The following is a 20781-nucleotide window of genomic DNA, read 5'->3' as shown; positions in this document are numbered from 1 at the left end:
TGGAGTTCTGATTGACAAGTCGATGAAGCCATCCAAGCATTGTGTGGCGGCGGCGAAAAGGGCGAACAGAATGCTAGGAATGATAAAGAAGGTGATCACGAACAGATCGTAAAAGGTTATTATGCCATTGTACCGGGCTGTGGTGCACCCTCATCTGGAGTACTGCATCCAGTACTGGTCGCCATACATGAAGGACACAGTACTACTCGAAAGGGTCAAGAGAAGAGCGACTAAGATGGTTAAGGGACTAGAGGAGTTGTCATACAGTGAAATATTAGAGAAACTGGGCCTCTTCTCTCTCGAACAGAGGAGATTGAGAGGGGACATGATCGAAATATTCAAGGTACTGAAGGGAATAGACTCGGTAGATAAGGACAGGTTGTTCACCCTTTCCAAGGTAGGGAGAATGAGAGGACACACTCTAAAATTGAAAGGGGATTGATTCCGTACGAACATAAGAGGTTTTTTTCACCCAGAGAGTGGTACAAAACTGGAACACTCTTCCGGAGTCTGTCATAGGGGAGAACACCCTCCAGGGATTCAAGACAAAGTTAGACAAGTTCCTGCTTGAACCATAACGTATGCAGGTAGGGCTAGTCTCAGTTAGGGCGCTGGTCTTTGACCAGAGGGCCACCGCGTGAGCGGACTGCGGGGCACTATGGACACTAGTCTGGCCAAGAAGCGGCAATTCTTATGTATGTTCCTATATAGGTATCATATGGATGCCCTAAGTCGCTCAGTGTTATGTAAATGAATCAAAGGATGCCCAAATTGAGTCATTGCCCAAACCACGCCCATTCCAATTGAGTTAGGCATGAGTTTTAAACATGGGCGTCCATGAAATTGTGGCTGTGTCTACAAAGTGGCGTTTGTCCTTTGGATGCCTAAGTACCAATTATTGCATAAGACCCTTAATTGGCTCATTAACCACTTAGATTGGGTGCCTAAAGCACACCTAACTTTAGGCATGACTTAGGTGCCCTTTATAGAATCAAGGCCTTACTGCGGTATCTAGAGGTTTCAAGTGAATTTCAATTGTCGGATCATCTGTTCGTATTGGCTGGGGCTGCCCATAAAGGTCAACCAGCCTCGATGGTAACCATTTAAAAATGGATCTTTATGGCCATTTCTTCAGCCTATGTTGGAAGTAGAAAACGTCCATCTATATCCATAATGGCGCACTCTACTAGAAGCATAGCTTCCTCATGGGTGGCATCTTTGGTGATGTCCCCAGACAAAATCTGTAGAGCTTCCACATGGTCTTCTCTCCATACTTTCATGAAGTTTTACAGGGTGGACATGGTGACCAGATAACACTTATCTGTCCCACCCTAAACTCCCTGGACTGCTTTGATATGTCCCACATGTTCAGGAATGGAGTGTCTTGTCGCACTATAAGGAAAGATTAGGTTGTTACCTCGATAATTTTTCTAGTAGACACTCTTCATTTCGGAAGCCTGCCCTGTCAGATGTTCATTTGCCTGCTTACTGCCTCAAAGGTGCCAGGGAATTCGGACATCTTGTTTCTTTCCTTTGTCCAGTATTGCCAAGAATAGAGGACGTAACTGCCACATTGAAGAAACTAGAGGTATCTATGAAATTCCACAACTTTTTAGTACAGGTGGCACTCAGGTTGGTGACTTGTTTTTCACCTTATGTATTGCAAATAGTTTTCTGTTAAGTGTTTAATAATATGTGCAGAACAGCCATGTTTCTCAGTGAGTGTCACTGTACCCCCTCCCTCTTCTGTGTCTTCGCCAGAGCTGACCATCTGCTTTGGTACGAATTGAGAAATTAGAGGACAGCCCAGAAGGATGGGAGGCAGCAAAATAATGCTATTGAAGATCCCTACAAGAATTCTCGTGAGAAGGGATTGGCTACTCATACATTCAGGAATGAAGTGTCTACTAGCAAGAGCCCACAGACCCGATCCAACCAAGAGTGTGAGCTCCACCCCCTCTGCAGTCCACTAGGAAGATCAACTGTTTTTTACACCTAAGCAGCAACAGGACCAGCCACCATTACCGAGAGCCCTTTGCCCTGATCCAGCCAGACAAGTAAGCTCTTCCCCCAGCATTCCGTTGGAAAAATCAATCTGCTTGCTTTTAAATATCATCAGAAGTAAGAGATCAACTGCTTTTACACCTAAGCAGCACCAAGACCAGCTGCCACTATCGAGAGCCTTTGTCCCAATCCTGCCAGGCGTGTGTGCTCTTCACCATACAATTCGTTGGAGAGATCAATCTGCCTGCTTTTAAATATCAGCAGCATTGAGAGATCAACTGCTTTTACACCTAAACAGCACCAAGACCAGCCGCCACTATCGAGAGCTCCTCCCCTTATATCCCGTTTAAGAAATCAATCTACCTGCTTTAAATATCAGCAGCAGTAGAAAAACAACTGCTTTTACATACAAGCAACAGCGAGACCTACCGCAACCACCAAGAGCCCACAGACCCGATCCTGCCAGGATTGTGAACTCCTCCCCCTGCAGTCCATTGGAGAGATCAATCTGCCTGCTTTTAAATATCAGCAGCAGTGGAGATCAACTGCTTTTACACCTAAGCAGCAACGAGACCAGCCACAACCACCGAGAGAACACAGACCCGATCCTACCAAGAGTGTGAACTCTTCCCCCCCCTGCAATCCGCTATGAAGATCGACTGTCGGCTCCGGGCGGCTTTCCCGCAGAGGAGAGAATCCTGCATTCATCGTGGGCCTCATCTGGGGCAGCCTCCTTGGAGCGGCTGGGGCACGGGCAGTGTGTCTGGGAGGGAATGCATGGATGGGAGAACATCGCAGGGGAGGAGACATAGACATCCTGGGACTGTCGGCCAAGTCTCTTCCCTGAAGAAGCCCTTTTTCTGGAAACTAAAATCTTGTTAAAATGTTTATTTTATTTTTATTTTTCCTCTAACTCTACTTTTCACTTCTCTATTACCCTCCAGGTACTTTAGTTAGATTGTGAGCCTTCGGGACAGTAAGGGAATTTTTCAAGTACCTTTCCTATTTCTAATCTTAATGTATATTTTCTGTAAACCGCTTAGAACCTAACGGATGTAGCGGTATATAAGAAATAAATTACATTACATTACATTACATTATTGCAGTAAGAACCTAATATTTTCCATCACAAGTGTTCGAGGCTTGTGTAAATGAGGACAGAATCTATGGGACAAGGCAGGGGATAGGGACAAATTTTGTTCCCGTGTCATTCTCTACGTAAAATAGCATTGTGCTATAAGAGGACTGTTGGCCTGCTTAACAAGTTTGGAGAACATCATAAATATAACAATTGTCAACATACATCATTATAGCACTGACCACCTGGTTTTATTTAGTGATTTGTTTATTCTAATGCCAGACAAGTCATAGTATGATTTAAACTCGGTTTACTTGTCTGCTTTCTATTTGCTAATCAAATTTAAAATAGCTGTAAAATAATTCATATGCTGCACAACTATTTTCTCCACACAATATGCTTTCAATTTTACTTGTTGACCCAGTGAAACTACCAGCAAGCAAAACATTTTTATTTCTTTTTCTTGCAGTCTTCAAGATGGCAGTGGTGGTGGTGAGGAAAAGTATCCCAAAGACTATGGAAATGATAAAGTCAACTTGGAACTCAAGAGTAGTGATGATGAAACTAGTTGGCATTGATTCCTCTGTGTGTTCCTGTCTTTTGCGATTTATTATTGGTGAAAGGGAAACCAATAATTTTGAGTCTAATGAACCATCTTAATAATAGAAACAAAGAAAGCTGGACTATGCTCCTTTTTGTTTTTCTCTTGTATAATGAAAATCAGTCACCAGCCTCCAGTGTGCCTTCTAGGCTGGACTGAAGTCAGTTTCCTGTATTCTTACCAGCAAGGGTAGTGCTAAAGTCTTCATTATTTCATGCCACAGAGCATTCAGGGTCTGCTGAAAATTCCCTGAGCAACTGAAAATTATTAGCACTTACTAATCAAATGAAATGACCAGTAACTTTTCTGTTAAGGATAACTCATGAAAAAATGCTTCTCTTTATTTATTGTTGATTTATTAATTGTCCTATAGATCAGTAAAACTCCAATCTGCATTTCCACCATGGCAATTGATTGTCCTGATATTCTTAATATAACCATTAAGTAGGCACATATCACCAAAGAATTAACAGTATGGCTCATTGCTTCATGAAATTCATATTTTTAAAATTATGTGACTATCTCTGGAAAAACATGACTAAAATTGCTAGAAACAAAATAATTAGGTTTTACTTATTCCCCCCGTTTTATGAAGCCACGTTAGGCTTTTTTTTATCACTGGCCACAGACTTCCTATGAGTATTGGAACTAATACTGCTTCGGCTGGCGATAAAAAAGCCTAACGCAGCTTTATAAAAGGGGGCCTATATTAGAACAAAGTTTATAATACAACAGTCCAAACCCCATCCTTTTATGTGAAAAAATACAAAAAAGCTACAGAAGTTCAAATGTGAGTGCATTTGGACCCACATCGTAAAAATCAGTCAGTAAGTCTTGACTAAAGTCACAGATTCAAAATGTTATGCTTTCTCAGAGTCGCAGATCCTTCATTAATCCTTAAACAATTGTTGGATCACTAGCATATTAAGTTTTTCTTACAATATGCTGGCAAACTTTTTGTGAACCTTGTAATTATATACAATAGCTATGTTTTTATCACCTCTGGAATGTAGCCAGTTTTCATTAGCCTAAAAAAACCCCCAAGACATTAGCTTTTGTGAACCAAAGATAAAATTAATATATTCCTAAATAGCTTGCTTCTGGTATTCATAGATGTTAAAGCATAATCGGAATCCAGACATGATGCACTTGTGTTCTTCTATAATACATTACATTAGTGATTTTTATTCCGCCATTACCTTGCAGTTCATTATTGTGTTCCAATTAAAAACTACTACTACAACCAAATGCATGCTGCACTGTACATTAAACATGCAAGAAACAGGAATTTTTTTTCCATGTCATTCTTTTTAAAATCGATTTGCATAAATCAAAAGATTTCCTACTTTGAAAAGTAATGGGTCACCTACCATTGCTAGAAAAATTAGTATCTAATTGATTTAATAGAGAATAACAAACTGTAAAATATACATTATTGCAAAGTACTGGCATATAGAATGATTTTGCTTTTAGAGGTAGGTGTGAACATGTACAATTTTTTTCTAGTTTCAATGGATCTTGCTACATAAAGTTGGCCACACGAAAAGCAAGGAGTTCCTAGGTTAATATCTGTTACCTTAAGTCAGTGGTCTCCATCACATGGCCCCCAAAGTCCTCCATTGTGGCCTTCAAACTGCCAGCTGAAATGCCCTTCAAATCCTGTAAATGCATTCATTTCAGTCTTGCCCACTCGTAGTAACTGCAAACAATCTCTTATGTGTCTCATTTATGGAATTTGTTACTATTGACAATCCAAAATAAAGCGAATTTTTAAAATATATCCTTGAAGTGATGTAGAATCAATATTAGTATACATTTAACACCTAGTATGAACGAGCATGTCGAGGCGGTTTACAAAATTAGTACTATGTGTAAGCTTGAAATCTTTTGGTGGCCCTCAGAGCTTTATTTATTCATTTATCTATACCAATCTCCCAGGGGAACTCAGAATGGTTTACAATAATTTTATTCAGGTACTCAAGCATTTTTCCCTGTCTGTCCTAGTGGACTCACAATCTGTCTAATGTTACAATCTAATATTCAGTTACAAGATGGCGCCCGATTAAGATGTAATTCTGTATTGCCTCCCTTGATCTGTCTATTTTTTGCTTTAATTTGCTTCATTTTGCTTTTTATTTGATTCCTTTTAGCTATTTAATCTATTTTATGCATTTGTTTTTAATTTTTACTTGGGTTAAAGCTATGGTTTCTGTTTTTTATTAAATTTCCTGTTTCCCTCTGATAACCGTTTTAGATCATTAATGGTTGAAGGCCTCTCTAACTAACAATGCTTTATTGTACCTTGCTGACCCCCTTGCTTGACAGCTTGTCGCTGGTGGGAGACCATTACTGAAGAGGAACATTTGGAGGACTGGTATGGCAGATTCAGTGCCTCACCCTGGTGCAGTGTTTGGTGCAGTGTCCGTCTCCATGGCTGTGGTGGACCCTGTCTTTTATCATCTGGGCGGAGCTGGAGGTGTTTCTGGTTTCTTTCGGCGGAGGATGCATCTTGCTATCGTCATCTTACTGGTGATGTGGTAGAGCTGTCCTTGCAGCGGGAATGCCTTCTCCCCCAGCTTGTGTCTGCTGGAGTTCCTTGGGAGATCGGATCGGCTCTTCTTTCTTTCCTTGGGGTCTTCTGGTAGAGTTGTGGCCTCTGTTTGTTTGAGTCAGCCACTATCCTCCTGCTCTTCATGAATTTCTGCTTCTAATTGGCTGGATTCTCTGGTGTTGGGAACCATACTGGAGCTGCCTCTGGAGGCCTGCCAACACTGTGCGATCAACTTGAAGAACAATATCCATTTACCACCATCTGAGTCAGGAATAGAGGAGCAGTGACAGGGGTGCTGTTCTTATTTTACTTTTTTGCCCTTTTTTGCTTTTACTTCGTTATGACTTCGTTATGACTTCGTTAGGGTTTTTTTTGCTTTTTGTAAGCCATTTTGTATCTACAGCACACTTCTCATCTCTAGTTTGTTAATAAATGGGTTTTTTTCAGGCACTTTAGATTGTGAGCCTTTTGGACAGATAGGGAAGTTTCAAGCGCCTAAAATTACTTGTAACGCATAGAATTGCAGGATATGTGGCCTATAACTATTTGAATAAATAAATAAATGTACCTGGGGTAATTGTGGATTTAAGTGACTTGCCCAGGGTCATAAGGAGCAGCATGGGTTTGAACCCACAACCTCAGCTTTAAGCAATGAGCCCCACTCTTCCACTTTCTTGTATTCATACTGCAACCCTTTATATGGAAAAGATTGGAGACCACTGCCTCAAGTGATTGTCCTTGAGATTTATTGAATAGCCAGAGAGAGAAAATGTGTATGTGCACTTCTCAGAAAGTGGCTCATTTTGAAGCATGTTGCTTGGCAAAGACTGCACATTTAGGGTTGAAAAAGTGTCTTTAACCCGTCCCAAGTAATCAAACAGATTTTATGCTGCTTATCCTAGAATAAGCAGTAGATTTTCCCCAGGCCATCTCTCAGGAAATTATCCAAACCTTTTTAAAATCCTGCTAAGTAACTGATTTCACCACATTTTTCGGCAACAAATTCCAGAGTTTGCATGTGTGAAAAAATATGTTCTCCCATTTGTTTTAAATCTATTACTTGGATCCAAGATGGCCGAAGTTCCGTTGGGCTGAGCTGCACACTGTGGGAGCTCGCTCGATAAACAAAGTGAATCCTTTGGGGGAACTTATTTCTTCATTTCATTATGCTGAAGAGAAGGGGCCTTAGCGCCGCTGGAGCCTCATGGCGCTCTGGTGTGTCCTCCTTCGGTAATATTGAAGAGCTCCTGCGCCTTCATAAAGGATATTCCAGCAACGTCAGCGTCGGTATCCCCATTGGAGGCACCTCAGCGGTGAGACCGAGGCGACTTCCTTGGGCTTGGAAACATCATTAAACAATAGCAGGAGAAGCTGTACATAGCCCACTTGACATTTCTGTAAATAACATTCAAATTTACTGCGGCTCTATGATTCACAAGCTCACCACAGCAGAGATAGCTTCAGAGTGAACTGCCCTTGTTTTATAACGTCTGACATCATGCTCAGCTGACCAGCAAGCCTCTCTCTCAAGCCGTGCATTCTCTGTGTGCTGTTCGTAATCAATAAAGATGTTGTTGTTCCTGCTATTGCTCTTTCTCTTTTAGACATTATACTGGTCCACAGCCCTGATGCAGCCTGAGGGTGAAACGGACAGCTAGCTTAACATTGGCGAAGAGACTAGCAGAGACAGCAGGAAAGACTGAGTAACAATGACTTTCACTGCCTATTTTCAACAAACCCTGCCTGGGATCTAAAAGTTAAGTCCCTGTTTAAGAACTATAAGTATTTTTGATTAACAACAGGGCAGGAGGGGAGCATGAGCCAGTGAGGTTAATTCCCTTTCTAGTGAGATTGTAAAACACATACAACACACGGGCATCTGAAGCTCAGCCCCTTTGATAGTAACTAAAAAGAATTTAAGTTTAGGAGCTAGTCATAGTGGATTTACACCTCTGGCTAACCTGGACTAAGAAAATTGAAATGACATTTGAGAAGGGTATTTTTTGAAGTGAATATATGTTCTTTCTCATCCTGTATATAATTTTGGTGAACTCCACTATTTACCCTTTTCAATTCAGAATATTAACCATTTACTAATAACTTTATTCTTGTATACCACCACACCACTTAGTTCTAGGCGGTTCATATCAAAGAGAGACTGAACAGTGATAGTACTGTACATTTTTAGGGAAATACAAAACCTGCTCTCTGTTTCAACCAGTTCTTAATCCATAATAGGACAATATCAACCAGATCACCTTTTTCCACATATTCATTCACTCCTTCAAAGAAATGCAGTAGATTGGTGAGGCTAGATTTCCCTTGACTAAATCCTTGTTGGCTTTCTCTTGTTAATCCATGCTTATGTATATGTTCTGTCATTCTGAGTTTTATAATAGTGTCTACCATTGTGCCTGGCATTGACGTTGCTCATCAAGTCTATAATTTCCCAGATCACCTCTGGAACCTTTTTTTAAAAATCGGCGTCATGTTGGCCATCCTCCAGTCTTTTGATACTATGCTGGATTTCAGAGAAAAATTACAAATTTACTAATAGCAGCTCTGCAAGTTCATTTTTCTATTCCATCAGTACTCTGGATATACAGTATACCATCCGGTCCAGGCAATATGCTACTGCTCAATTTATCAAACTGTCCCTTTACATCTAGAGATTTGTTTGAGTTTTTCTGATTCATCAGAATTGAATACCATTTCTGGCACCGGTAACTCCCCCATTTCTTCCTTGGTGAAGACTGAAGCAAAGAATTAATTTAGGCTCATATTCTATAAATGTTGCGTTGTTAGGCACCTGCATCACGCCTATGGAGGTGCTTTATGACTCCTAATTCCACTGTAGGTGTGGGTAATGCCAGCAGTGGCATTGGGAGTCATAAAGCACCGGAAATGTAGGCCTTGAAAACCCTAGCCTACATTTCTGGCACTTACCTTTCCTGAAACCATGATTTTTATATAAACGGCGCTGTCGTGTGATCGACACTCAATTGGCAGCCATTTTTATGGAGGCGGCTGAAGCCATTTATAGAATTCCAGCCTTATTCTCTGTTATAGTCTTGTCTTTCCTGAGAGCCTCTTTTACCCCTCAGTTGTCTAGTGGTCCAACTGATTCTCTTCCTGGCTGCCTGCCTTTAATATACCTAAAAATCTTTTATGCTGTGTTTTTGCTTCAGTGCAATCTTTTCAAGGTGTCTCTTTGCCTTCCTTATTAGCTCCTTGCATTTGACTTGCCATTCCTTGTGATGTTTTCAATTATTTTGAGTCAGATCCTTCCACTTTCTGAAGGATTCTCTTTTAGCTCTAATAACTTCCTTCATCTCGCTCGTTAACCACGCTGGCTGCTGTTTGGTCGTCTTTCCTCCTTACATAGACTATATCTTTCTGGGATTCCAGGATGGTATTTTTGAATAACATCCATGCCTGATATAAATTTTTGACCTTTGAAGCTGCTCCTCTAAGTTTCTCTTATCATTCTACTCATGTTATCATACTTTCCTCTTTTAAAGTTAAATGCTATTGTATTGGATTTTCTGTGTGAACTTATTCCAGGGATTATATTAACTATAATCATGTTATGATCACTGTTATCAAGTGGCCCTAACACTATTACCTCCACCAATTCATATGCTCCTCTTAAGAACTAGGTCTAGAATCACTTCACCTCTTATCAGTTCCTATAGCATTCCTTGATTTTATCTCCCTAACATGTCCACTTCAGCCTTCTGAACCTGCCTCAAGTGCAGCTGCACTGAAAGCATGCTGCTTTTCTGCACTGCTCAAGGCCACCTGCAGCATATCATCCAGTCCTTTCTCTAGTAGAGCTTCCTGTTTATGGGCAGAACACTGCAGGGAGGCCTCAGATGGCGCAGAAAAGCAGCATGCCTTCAGCGTGGCAGCATTTGAGGCAGGTTCACAGGGCTGCGGAGGGTAGTCTGTCGGAGCTGAGAGTGGGAGGATACTGCAACGGAGGACTGAAATTGTTCAGTCATCTCTGCGCAAGGACATCCCAATTAAAAAATAAATGGGAGGAATGAAACAATGTGGGGTGTGAGTGGGGCACTCCCCAGTTTACTTCATACTCTTCGCGCTGCCATTGGGGGGAATGGGTGTGGTAGGAACCCTCCATTATAGAGTAAACTTAAACCCTTTTTTTCTTTTTCTGGAAAGAAAAAGAGAGAAAGACACACAGACACAGCGACTGAGAAAAATAAGAAAGCCGCGGTGCGAGAAGGCAACGAAGAGCTGAAGTGAAAAGGACTTCTCTTCTCCGCAAAAAACGTTGAACTGAGGTACCTCACAGGAGATGCGCGCCCTGACTCGGGCGGGAAGGCACTTGCGCATGTGCGGTGCAGCACTCATAAGCTCTTACAAAGATCTTCAAGCAAGTCTGCTTGCGAGGCTGTCCGCTGCGGGGCTCAGTCTGTGACGTCACCCACCTGTTAATATGCTGCCTGCTTGTCCTGGGATAAAAGGCTTTAACAGCCACAAACTTTGCTTATTTGTATTAATTTTGGACTAGTCAACAACTACAGTATTTTTGTGCATGTACTTCATTAAAAAAAATGTTTCTTGGATTGTTTGTACCTCTTTGTGTTTCTTGCACTGAAATTTACACAGAATAGTGGCGTTCACAAACTTTTGCTCCTCACTGTATATACATACATAGATGTACAAAAGACTTGCATCACTTGACTTGGTTGATGCGTTTTAAGCTACGTAACCATTTGCTATGTATTATCTTATTTAATATTCCATTCTACTATCATATGTTCAGTTTCTGTACATATATATATTTATCCCAGGACAAGCAGGCAGCATATTCTTGACTGATGGGTGACGGCACCGACGGAGCCCCGGTACGGACAATTTTAGAGTGATTGCACTCTAAGAACTTGGAAAGTTCTAGCAGGCCGCACCGTGCACGCACGAGTGCCTTCCCGCCCGACAGAGGCGCGCGGTCCCCAGTTTCTTAGTTTCCACGGAGCTAAGAAGACGCACTTTCAACGGCTGTTGAAAATTTTTTCTCTAACGCCTTCCCGCTCGCGTAAACTTTTTCGGTATTTTATTCCCTTCTTTACTTCTTTTCTTTAAAAAAAAAAAAAAAAGAGAAGAATTTTCTTTTCTTTTTTTCTCATTTTTTCAGGTTCGCCCCGGCAGGGCCTGCTGCCACCATCGAGGCCTCGGCCTTCGATTTGGCAGAAGCCGTTTTAACGTTCATGCCCCCCCAACCCGGTTTTAAGAAGTGCCAGCGGTGCGCGAGGCCCATTTCTCTCACCAACCCGCACAACTGGTGCTTACAGTGCCTCGGTCCTGACCATCAGGCGTCCTCCTGCACCCGCTGTGCCACTCTGAAAAAGAGAACTCTTAAAAACCGCCAAATTCAACAGCGGTTATTTTTTGGTACCGAGATGTCGGATTCGGCGGCACCGACTCCGACTTCGGCCCTGATGCAGTCGGCACCTACTTCATCGACACCGCGCGATACCACGCCGGCGTCGCATTCCTCAGGTAAGCCGGCTAAGAAGCCTTCCCCGCTGGAGCGCCCTCCGGTCTCAGTGGCAGCGAGCCCAATCCTGCCGACCTCGAGGCGCCCGCGGAAGCGCTCCGCTCCAATTGAGGTTAGCCCTTCGACCTTGGGTTCCTCTTCGGAGTGTAGAGCGGCACCAAAGGTACCGCAGAAGAAAAAAGCGGTACCGGTGCCTTCGCTGGACGAGCGAATTGCCGCCGTCCTGCAAGTTCAGCTTAAAGAGCAATTGCAGCAGCTCCTGCCTGCTCTTCTGACACCGAGCCTTCCAGTCCCGGTCCGGTCTGAGCTACCGGTACCGGCAGTGGAGCAGCCTCTTTTATCGGCATCCACTTTGTCGGTACCGGTACAAACAGCTTCCTCGGTATCCATGCCAGTTTTAGCGCCGGAACCGAGGTCTTTACACCAGGCGGTGCAAACCTCGGCACCGGCATGCCCGATAACATCTCCCGGTACCGTTTCACAGAGGTCTGGTAAGTCGACTCACAAAACTCGACACCTAGAACCCTCCACACCGGAGTCTCGGGACCGTAGTTTTCAGGTGAGGGACCCTGATCTGTGGGGTGATTCAGAGGAGCCGCTTCTCTCTGAGGGAGAGTGTTCGTCAGGGGATGAGGACCCTTCTGTATTAGATCCGTCCTCTAAGCCTGATGCATCTTCTTTTACCTCTTTTCTCAAAGAAATGTGCGAATCTCTCTCTATTCCCTTGGAGACTGAATCCAAAAAATCCAAGGCATTTCTCGATGCACTGGACTTTGACCAGCCTCCAAGGGAATTCTTGAAATTGCCTCTCCATGATATTTTGCGAGAGACTTTCTATAAAAATCTGGAGACACCTTTGACCATTCCAGGAGCTCCTCGCAAACTGGACTCCTTGTATAAGGTCATACCTATTCCTGGCTTTGACAAACCGCAACTCCCCCATGAGTCTTTACTAGTGGAATCTACTTTAAAGAAATCCACGACGCCTCTGTCCCTCCTGGCAGAGAAGGTAAGGCCATGGATAAGTTTGGCAAGCGGTTGTATCAGAATGCGATGCTGGCTAATAGATCTGGGAACTATGCTTTTCATTTTTCGTTCTACCTTAAGCATCTCATTCAGAATTTGTCATCTTTTGAAAAACACAAAATATATACCAATCACTAGAACCTTAGAAATCTTTGACAAGCAGAAAACAGTTAGAAATATAGTGGTATTCAAATTATCGAACATAAATGCAAATATTGCATGTCACACTGCTAAGAATTCCTAACTCAGGTAAATTTGTACATTTATGACTGGCATTGCAAAACCAAAAGGCATGTATCTTATAGAGTAAAATTTTATCTTTCAAACAGTGTTGCTTTTAGGAAGATATAGGCAGACCTTCTATAATTGATGAATTTCAGCCCCTGTATTAAAGATGCCAAATTTGAAGGAATGTTATGATGCAGCTATTCATACAGAATTGCTGCAAATTTGAGAGTAGTGTCCGATGCAAGGATAATCTATGATAAAAATCTGAAGTCTGTATTTACTCTTGCTCTGGAGCTATAGAAGCTGATAAACTGTTTAAAAGCTATTGCAACAAATTTTTGGCCAGCATAATGCTCATACTAGCATAAAAAGTTATGCTGGGCAGTATTCCAAACATTAGAACTCTTGACCAATTCTCAATTTTACAAGCAACTAAAAATGACACTTTATTCATCACTATGCACAATACTGCCAAGCAGCCAGCCAGCCAGCCAAGTGGGTCTAACTCAGTGACTATTGCAATTAGGAATCTAAAATCTTAGGAAAATTCTCTTAGTACCCTTACTATTATATATGCAAATTTTGAACAAAATCTGAAACATAAGGGTTTCACTTGGAATGGCCTATATGAAAAACTAGTATGGAAACAGCCTGAAATGATCTTGAACTACTGGCATGTAAGTGCTTACAACTCTTAAGATCCTCCTAGCTAAGTATATTGTTACAAGGAAGGCAATCTTCAGCATGATATCCTTCAAGAGAGTCTTCCCTGAGCGTTTCAAAGCAGGGGCTTGGCCAGCAGTCCATTTTTAGAGGAGTTCAGGGTGGATGGGTTGAGGGTAGAGACACACTTTTCCTCTCTGTTCTCCCAATCCCCTGCTGTGTTGGAAAAGCAAAGTTACAGAGCCCAGTGCAGACACTACCATAGTGCACAGTCACCTTAAATCTTTGAGGCACTGTCCCTACCCGATGCTTGAGCGTAGGATCAACAATACAGTAAAAAAGTTAAGAGGCAGGTAGGTGTGAGAATATATGCCTGCTGTCCTTGAAGAACTCTGCTACAGGTATGTTTCTTTGCTTTCTCTCAAGGACAAGAAAGCATAATAATCTCACATATGGAACTTTCTAGCTGCCAGGCTCAGCATATAAAATTTAAATTGATAATTAACTAAAAAATGAGCCTGGTGGAAAAAAGGCTAGGGGACAGAGCTGAAGGGCTTTTCAAATAATAAAAAAAAAAGAAAAAACAGATTCAGCTGAACTGCTTGTCCAAACCAGCTACAGAGAGTAATGAGTGGTGAAAGTGTGGCTAGAAGCCCATGTTGTCACTACAAATTTCTTTAACAGAGGCAGAGTGAAAATGGGCTACTGAGGCAGCCATCACTCTTACATTATGGGTGGTAAAGCCATGAAGAGTTAGCCCAGGCTAAGCAAAGGAGATAAAAGCTAGCCATGTAGAGATGGTACTGTACATTTGGAGCTAGAAATCTCTAATCTGTTAGGATCAAAGGATACAAAAAGCTGGGAGAACTTCCCATGAGGTTTTGTAGGTCCAGATAATAAGCTGTCCAAGATTTGGAGCGTTGCCTTGCCAGGAAGAGTGTGTGGCTTAGGGAAGAAGACAGGAAAAACAATCAATTGATTGAGGAAGAATTCCGATACTACCTTAGAGAGGAATTTTGGATGAGTTCAGAGAATGACCCCTTATGATAAAACCTGGTGTAAGGGGGATCTGCACACAAGAGCTTGAAGTTCACGTAATCTTTTGGTAGAAGTGAATATAATGAGAAAAATGAGACTTTCCATGTGAGAAACTTTTAGAGTGCAGGAGTGAAGCAGTTCAAATGTGGAGCTTTCATGAGGGCAATGAGGATGATATTAAGGTCACACATTACTGGAGGCAGTTTGATAGGAGGCTTGATGTGGCACAACCCTTTCATAAACCAGCACTATTAAACTCAGTCAGGGTACACTTAAGTTCTGTTTTTAAAATGGAGGAGGTAGTCGAAGAGGGTCTAATGCTCAGGATACATACCAGATGGAAAATATCTTCTATTTATATTGGTAACAGCAGTGGCGTACCTAGCATGTGTGACGCCTGGGGCCCATCATTTTTTGGCACCCGCTCCCCCCCATCTGTACGAAAAACATGATTTTTAGTAACAAGCCACATGTCACAAATGAGTACCCAGGAAAAGGCAGCATCTTACATACTGCAGTGAGCAGTACAACATTAATATACCCATTGTAAAACTAAACAAGCCGGACTAGTACAGATCAATCCTACACTGTCAATCCTAACAGAAAACCATGTCTTTCGAACACACAGAACACAGAAAACACCTTCGCCTAGTATGGAATATGTCATCACAAACTAACCCCTCCCCCTTTTACAAAACTGTAGTGTGGATTTTAGCCGTGGTGGTAGCAGCTCTGACGCTCATAGAATTCTGAGCATCAGAGCTGCTACCACCACGGCTGGCGCTAAAAAATGCTCCACAGTAGAAAGCTGCACGGGAAAGGGGATGACGGGAATCCCGCGGGATCCGCGGGGATCCCGCGGGTTCCCCCTTTGGGTCACGGGGATCCCGTGGGGACGCCCCCTAGGGTCACGGGGATCCCGTGGGGACGCCTCCGAGGGTCGCGGGGTTGGATCGCATTGCACTCGAGCCGCGAGGGTAGTCTCCTTCTCCTTACCTGCCCTGTTGCAGCACACAGCCGAACGGAAATCTTCCCCATGTCAGCGCTGACGTCGGAGGGAGGGCTTAAGCAAAGCCCTCCCTTCCTCCGACGTCAGCGCTGACATCAGGAAGACTTCCGGTCGGCTGTGTGCGGCAGGGCAGGTAGAGAGAAGGCAATGGCGTACGAAAGAGGGGGGAGGGGGCGGTCCGCCCCGGAGAATGTGCACAGCCGGTCAGGTCCCCCGATCGACCGACAACAGGCCGGCCGACAAGTCTCCCTGCCCTGTAGCCGCGAATCTAAATTACCTCTTACAGCAGCTTCACTACTCCAGCTGCTGTAAGAAGGTAATTTAGATTCGCGGCTACAGGACAGGGAGATTTGTCCGACCGGGCCTGTTCTGTTGTCGGTCGGGTGCAAAAGCGCCACAAAGGTGGAGGCAGGGAGGGAGGAAAGGTGGAGTGGAGAAGAAAAGACGTTTAAGGGGGGAGAAGGCCGCTGAAAGCACTGGGGAAGACAAAGGGGTGGAAAAGAACGCTGAAAGGACATGGGGTAAACGGGAGGAAGGGGGGGGGGGGAAGGACCCTAAAAGCACTGGGGAATACAAAGGGGTGGAGAATGCCACTGAAAAGACATGGGGAAAACAGGGGTGGAGAAGGCCGCTGAAAGGACATGGGGAAGACAGAGGGGGGAGAAGGCCGCTGAAAGGACATGGGGAAGACAGAGGGGGGAGAAGGACGCTGAAAGGACATGGGGAAGACAGAGGGGGGAGAAGGACGCTGAAAGGACATGGGGAAGACAGAGGGGGGAGAAGGACGCTGAAAGGACATGGGGAAGGCAGAGGGGGGGGAGAAGGATGCTGCCTGACAGGACATGGGGAAGATGGTGGGGGAGAAGGACACTGAAAGGAAATGGGGAAGAGGGAATGGGAAGAAGACAGAGGTGCCAGACTATGGGGGGAGCGGAGGGAAAAAGATGGGTGCCAGACCAATTTGGAAGGGGGGAGAAAGGGAGAGGCACAGTAACAGAGCAAATGGAAGACACAGAGAGAAGAGAGGCAGTGGATGGAAGGAATTGAATGAGAACATGAAGAAAGCAGAAACCAGGCAATAAAGGTAGGAAAAAAATTCTTTTTTTTTTGCTTAAGGATAAAGTAGTATATTAGTTGTGTTGATAAAAATTTATAAACATTAGAGACTCTGGTAGAAACCCGTTTACAAAGTATGTATTCTTCCCAATTAATATTTCCAAATTAATAAAGTCTTTTTGCTTATTTTTAAATGGGTTTCTACCAGAGCCTTTAATTCAGTAGCATAATTAAATGAAATAACTATTTCTGTAGTTTATAGGGACAGGCGGGGACGGAGGGGATTCCTCGCAGGGACGGGTGGGACTTTGGCGGGGACGGGTGGGATTTCTGTCCCCGCGCAACTCTCTACTCCACAGTTTTGTAAAAGGGGGGATAAAATAGAAATACATAGACAAAGGTTAAATTGAACCAGCAAGAAGCTGGACTCTGCATACAATGCAACACCACAGAAACAGTGACATGTCTCCTAAAGCAATAAATAAATAGAAAATTTTTGTTCTACCTTTGTCTTCTCTGGTTTCTGCTTTCCTCATCTTCTTGTTACTCTCTTCCTTCCATCCACTGTCTCTCTTCTCTTCCATTGGCTGTTACTGTGCCTCTCCCTTTCTCCCTCCTTCCAAATTGGTCTGGCACCCATCTTCTTCCCTCCGCTCCTCCCATAGTCTGGCATCTGTCTTCTTCCCTGCCAGCGTCTTCTCCCAACTCTCTCTTCCCCATTTCCCTTCAGCATCTTCTCCCCAATCTCTCTTCCCCATTTTCCTGCAGCATCTTCTCCCCACTCTGTTCCTCATTTCCCTTCAGCATCTTCTCCCCACTCTCTGTTCCCCATTTCCATTCAGCATCTTCTTCCCCATGTGCTTTCAGCGTCCTTCTCCCCCCCTCTGTCTTCCCCAGGTGCTTTCAGCGTCCTTCTCCCCCCTCTGTTTTATCCTGTTTTCCTCTCCACCCCAGCTTTTCTCCCTCCCTGCCCCTTACCTTCATGGCGCTTTCTCCCCCCCCCCCCAGCCCGGACAACAGGCCCGGTCCGACAAACCTCCCTGCCCTGTGGCTGGCAATGTCTAAACTGCCTTCTTACAGCAGCCGGAGCATTGTAGTTGCATAAGGCTGCCATAAAGGTCATCTCTGATGCAACTTCCGGTTGCGTCAAAGATGACCTTTACGGCAGAAACACGCAGCTTCAACGCTCTAACTCAGGGGTGCCCACACCTTTTGGGCTTGCGAGCTACTTTTAAAATGACCAAGTCAAAATGATCTGTCAACAATAAAATTAAAAAAAAAAAACACAAAGTACACTGTACGCTGAGAAAATGTTAATTATCATTCCTATTCTGGGTTTTTTCAAAGAGGTCAAGGCAGATGACTCTATGCACTAACAACCATACAAAAATATACAAATACACCCCCTCCCTTTTTACTAAAGCACAATAACAGTTTTTAGCGCAGGGAGCTGCGCTGAATGCCCAGGGCTGCTCTCAACGCTCATAGGCTTCCTGCGCTAAAAACCCGCTATTGTGGTTTAGCCATAGTGCAAAATATAGACAGCAGATATAAATTCAGACACATTTTGATTACTAAATTTAAAATAAAATCATTTTTTCTACCTTGTCTGGTAATCTCATGAGTCTCTGGTTGCACTTTCTTCTTCTGACTGTGCATCCAATCTTTCTTCCCTTCTTTCCTGTATGCTTCCTCTCCTCCAGACCTCATTCCCTCGCCCAACTTTTTCTTCCTCTCTCCCTGCCCTTTCTTTCTCCCTGCCTCCCTTTCTTTTTTTCTCTCTTCATGCCCCCTTCCTTTTTCTCTGTTTCCCTTCTTTCCTTCTGTCTCCCTCCCTGCCCTCCCCCAAGCCATTGCCGCTGCCATCGGGGAACAGCCCCACAATCACCGCCATTGGGTAACATGCCCCAAAGCTGCTGCCGCCCCAAGCTCTCCTTTCCTGCGTCGGGCCGACCAGCATTCCTCTCCCAGACGTCAATTCTGCCGTCGGAGAGGAAGTTCCGCCCAGCTAGGCAGCGATTGGCAGGCCTGAACTTCCTCTCCGACGGCAGAATTGACGTCGGGGAGAGGCAGGCTGATCAGCCCGGTAGAATTTTCCGGACTTGGCTGGCTGTGCATCCCCCCTAAGGCTGCACCCGGGGCGGACCGCCCCCCCCCCCCCCCCCTCCCCTGCCTTGGTACGCCACTGGGTAACAGTTTTGTATAAAGTTTTCAGGAGGCTTGAAGAATCACAGAAACATCTGCTGAGAGATGTATGGAAGCTATGCCCATGTCTTGAAGAAACACGCCGTCAAGTCAAGGGAGTGGAGGTCTGGGTAAAGGAGTGACCCTTCGATCTGCGTGATTACTGTTGGAAAAAGATTGGCAATAGAACTAGAAGAAGAGAGAACTAAATATGCTAGTAGGACACAATTAATATCATGGTTTCTTGATCGTGCCACAGCTTAAGAGTTATCTCTATGAGAGGTATCGGGTAAAAACATACAAAAGTTAAATTTCCTCATTGCAAAAGGAACACATTCTGAACAATTCGACTGGGAGCATAGAGTCTGAAGCAGAGGTGGGAATTTTGTAGTTCTGAAGAAAAAGTGAATAAATCTATTTCTGGTCTCTCCAACAGATGGAAGATTTACTGAAGCAGAGACGTTGTGAGGGACCACTCACGAGAATTGGAGTACACTGTTCAATTTATCTGCTGAACAAGTTATCTTCATAACCACATAACTTCATTGACCACATAACTCCATTCTACCAAAAATTACATTGGCTTTCTGTCGAGGAAAAAGTTCTTTTCAAATTTGGATGCCTTGTCTATAAAGCCCTACATGGCCTACTCCCTAACTGCTCAATTCTTGTTCTCGTCGCCAAGCTGCTCCACACATTCCTGATCATTTTTTACCTACCCTTCAGTCAAAGGCTGTACTCAGAAAAGATTCATTAACTGACTCTTATCATACCAAGCCGCTTCCAGGGATCCTAAACTGGGCCAAATGGTTAGAATATCAACATCATATATGCATTTTAGAAAGCTATTAAAAACCCATCTCTTCTCAAAATTCTTGTAATCCCTTCAAAGCAACATACTGATGTGAAACTATTGTTAACTTGTTGATGCCAATATTCTATCTATTGTAGCTCACTGACAATGAATGGTCAGCCCATCTCCTTTGTAAACTGCATAGAACCGAAAGGCTTTTGTGGTATATAAATAAAAACTTATGTTATGTTATGTCCATGACAAAAGGACATCCACAAGGTGCTCTTGAATAGCAGACTCTAAATTAGATATCCTGAGCCATGCTAAATGACACGTGGCTACTGCCAAAGCAGAGGTGAGATGAGACATCAATGGGACAAAGCAGAGGCGAATGGGCCAAAGCAAATAGAATGTTAGGAATTAAAAGGAAAGGAATGGAAAACAAAGATGAAAGTGTTATAAGGCCCCTTGTATCGCTCTATGGTACAGTCGCACCTCAAATACTATGTGCAATGCTGGTTGCTGTATCTCAAAAAAAGATATAGCAGAATTACCGTAGAAAAGGTACAGAGAAGGGTGACAAATGATAAAAGAGAAAGAATAAATTCCCTATGAAGAAAGGCTAAAGCAGCCAGGGCTCTTCAGCTTGAAGAAGAGATGGCTCAGGGGTGGTATGATAGAGGTCTATAAAATACTGAGTGCAGTGGAAAGGGAAGATGTGAATCACTTGTTTACTCTTTCCAAAAATACTAGGACTAGGAGGCATGCGATGAAGCTACTAGGTAGTAAATTTAAAACAAACCAGAGAAAATATTTCTTTACACAACATGTAATTAAACTCTGTAATTCGCTGGCGGAGAATGTGGTGAATCAGTTAGCTTAGCAGGGTTTAAAAAAATATTTGGCTAATTTCCTGAGAGAAGTCCATAAGCCATTATTGAAATTAACTTTGAGAAATCCATTGCTTATTGCAAGGATAAACAGCACAAAATCTGTTTACTACTTGGGATCTTGCTATGTACTTGGGAC

General features: G+C 43.5%; 1 protein-coding gene across 11 annotated transcripts in view; it reads left to right on the top strand.

Annotated features, from left to right (window-relative positions):
- FAM161A (FAM161 centrosomal protein A) overlaps positions 1-4084 on the top strand; it is an 80959-nt gene extending 76875 nt beyond the window's left edge. For 9 of the 11 annotated variants that reach the window (XM_033939094.1, XM_033939098.1, XM_033939095.1 and 6 more), the window contains 2 exons: positions 1542-1588; positions 3552-4084. In XM_033939094.1, the coding sequence (XP_033794985.1) occupies positions 1542-1588; positions 3552-3742 (238 nt within the window). In that variant the 3' untranslated portion in view covers positions 3743-4084. Of the gene's footprint in view, positions 1-1541; positions 1633-3551 lie in introns of all 11 variants that reach the window. The other 2 variants (XM_033939101.1, XM_033939102.1) reach the window with 2 other exon arrangements.
- Positions 4085-20781: the final 16697 nt, after the last annotated feature.

This window comes from Geotrypetes seraphini, chromosome 3 (genome assembly GCF_902459505.1).
Source record: "Geotrypetes seraphini chromosome 3, aGeoSer1.1, whole genome shotgun sequence".
Classification (NCBI taxonomy): domain Eukaryota; kingdom Metazoa; phylum Chordata; class Amphibia; order Gymnophiona; family Dermophiidae; genus Geotrypetes; species Geotrypetes seraphini.
Note: the sequence above shows the minus strand (reverse complement) of the source record. Positions and strands in the feature narration are given on the sequence as shown.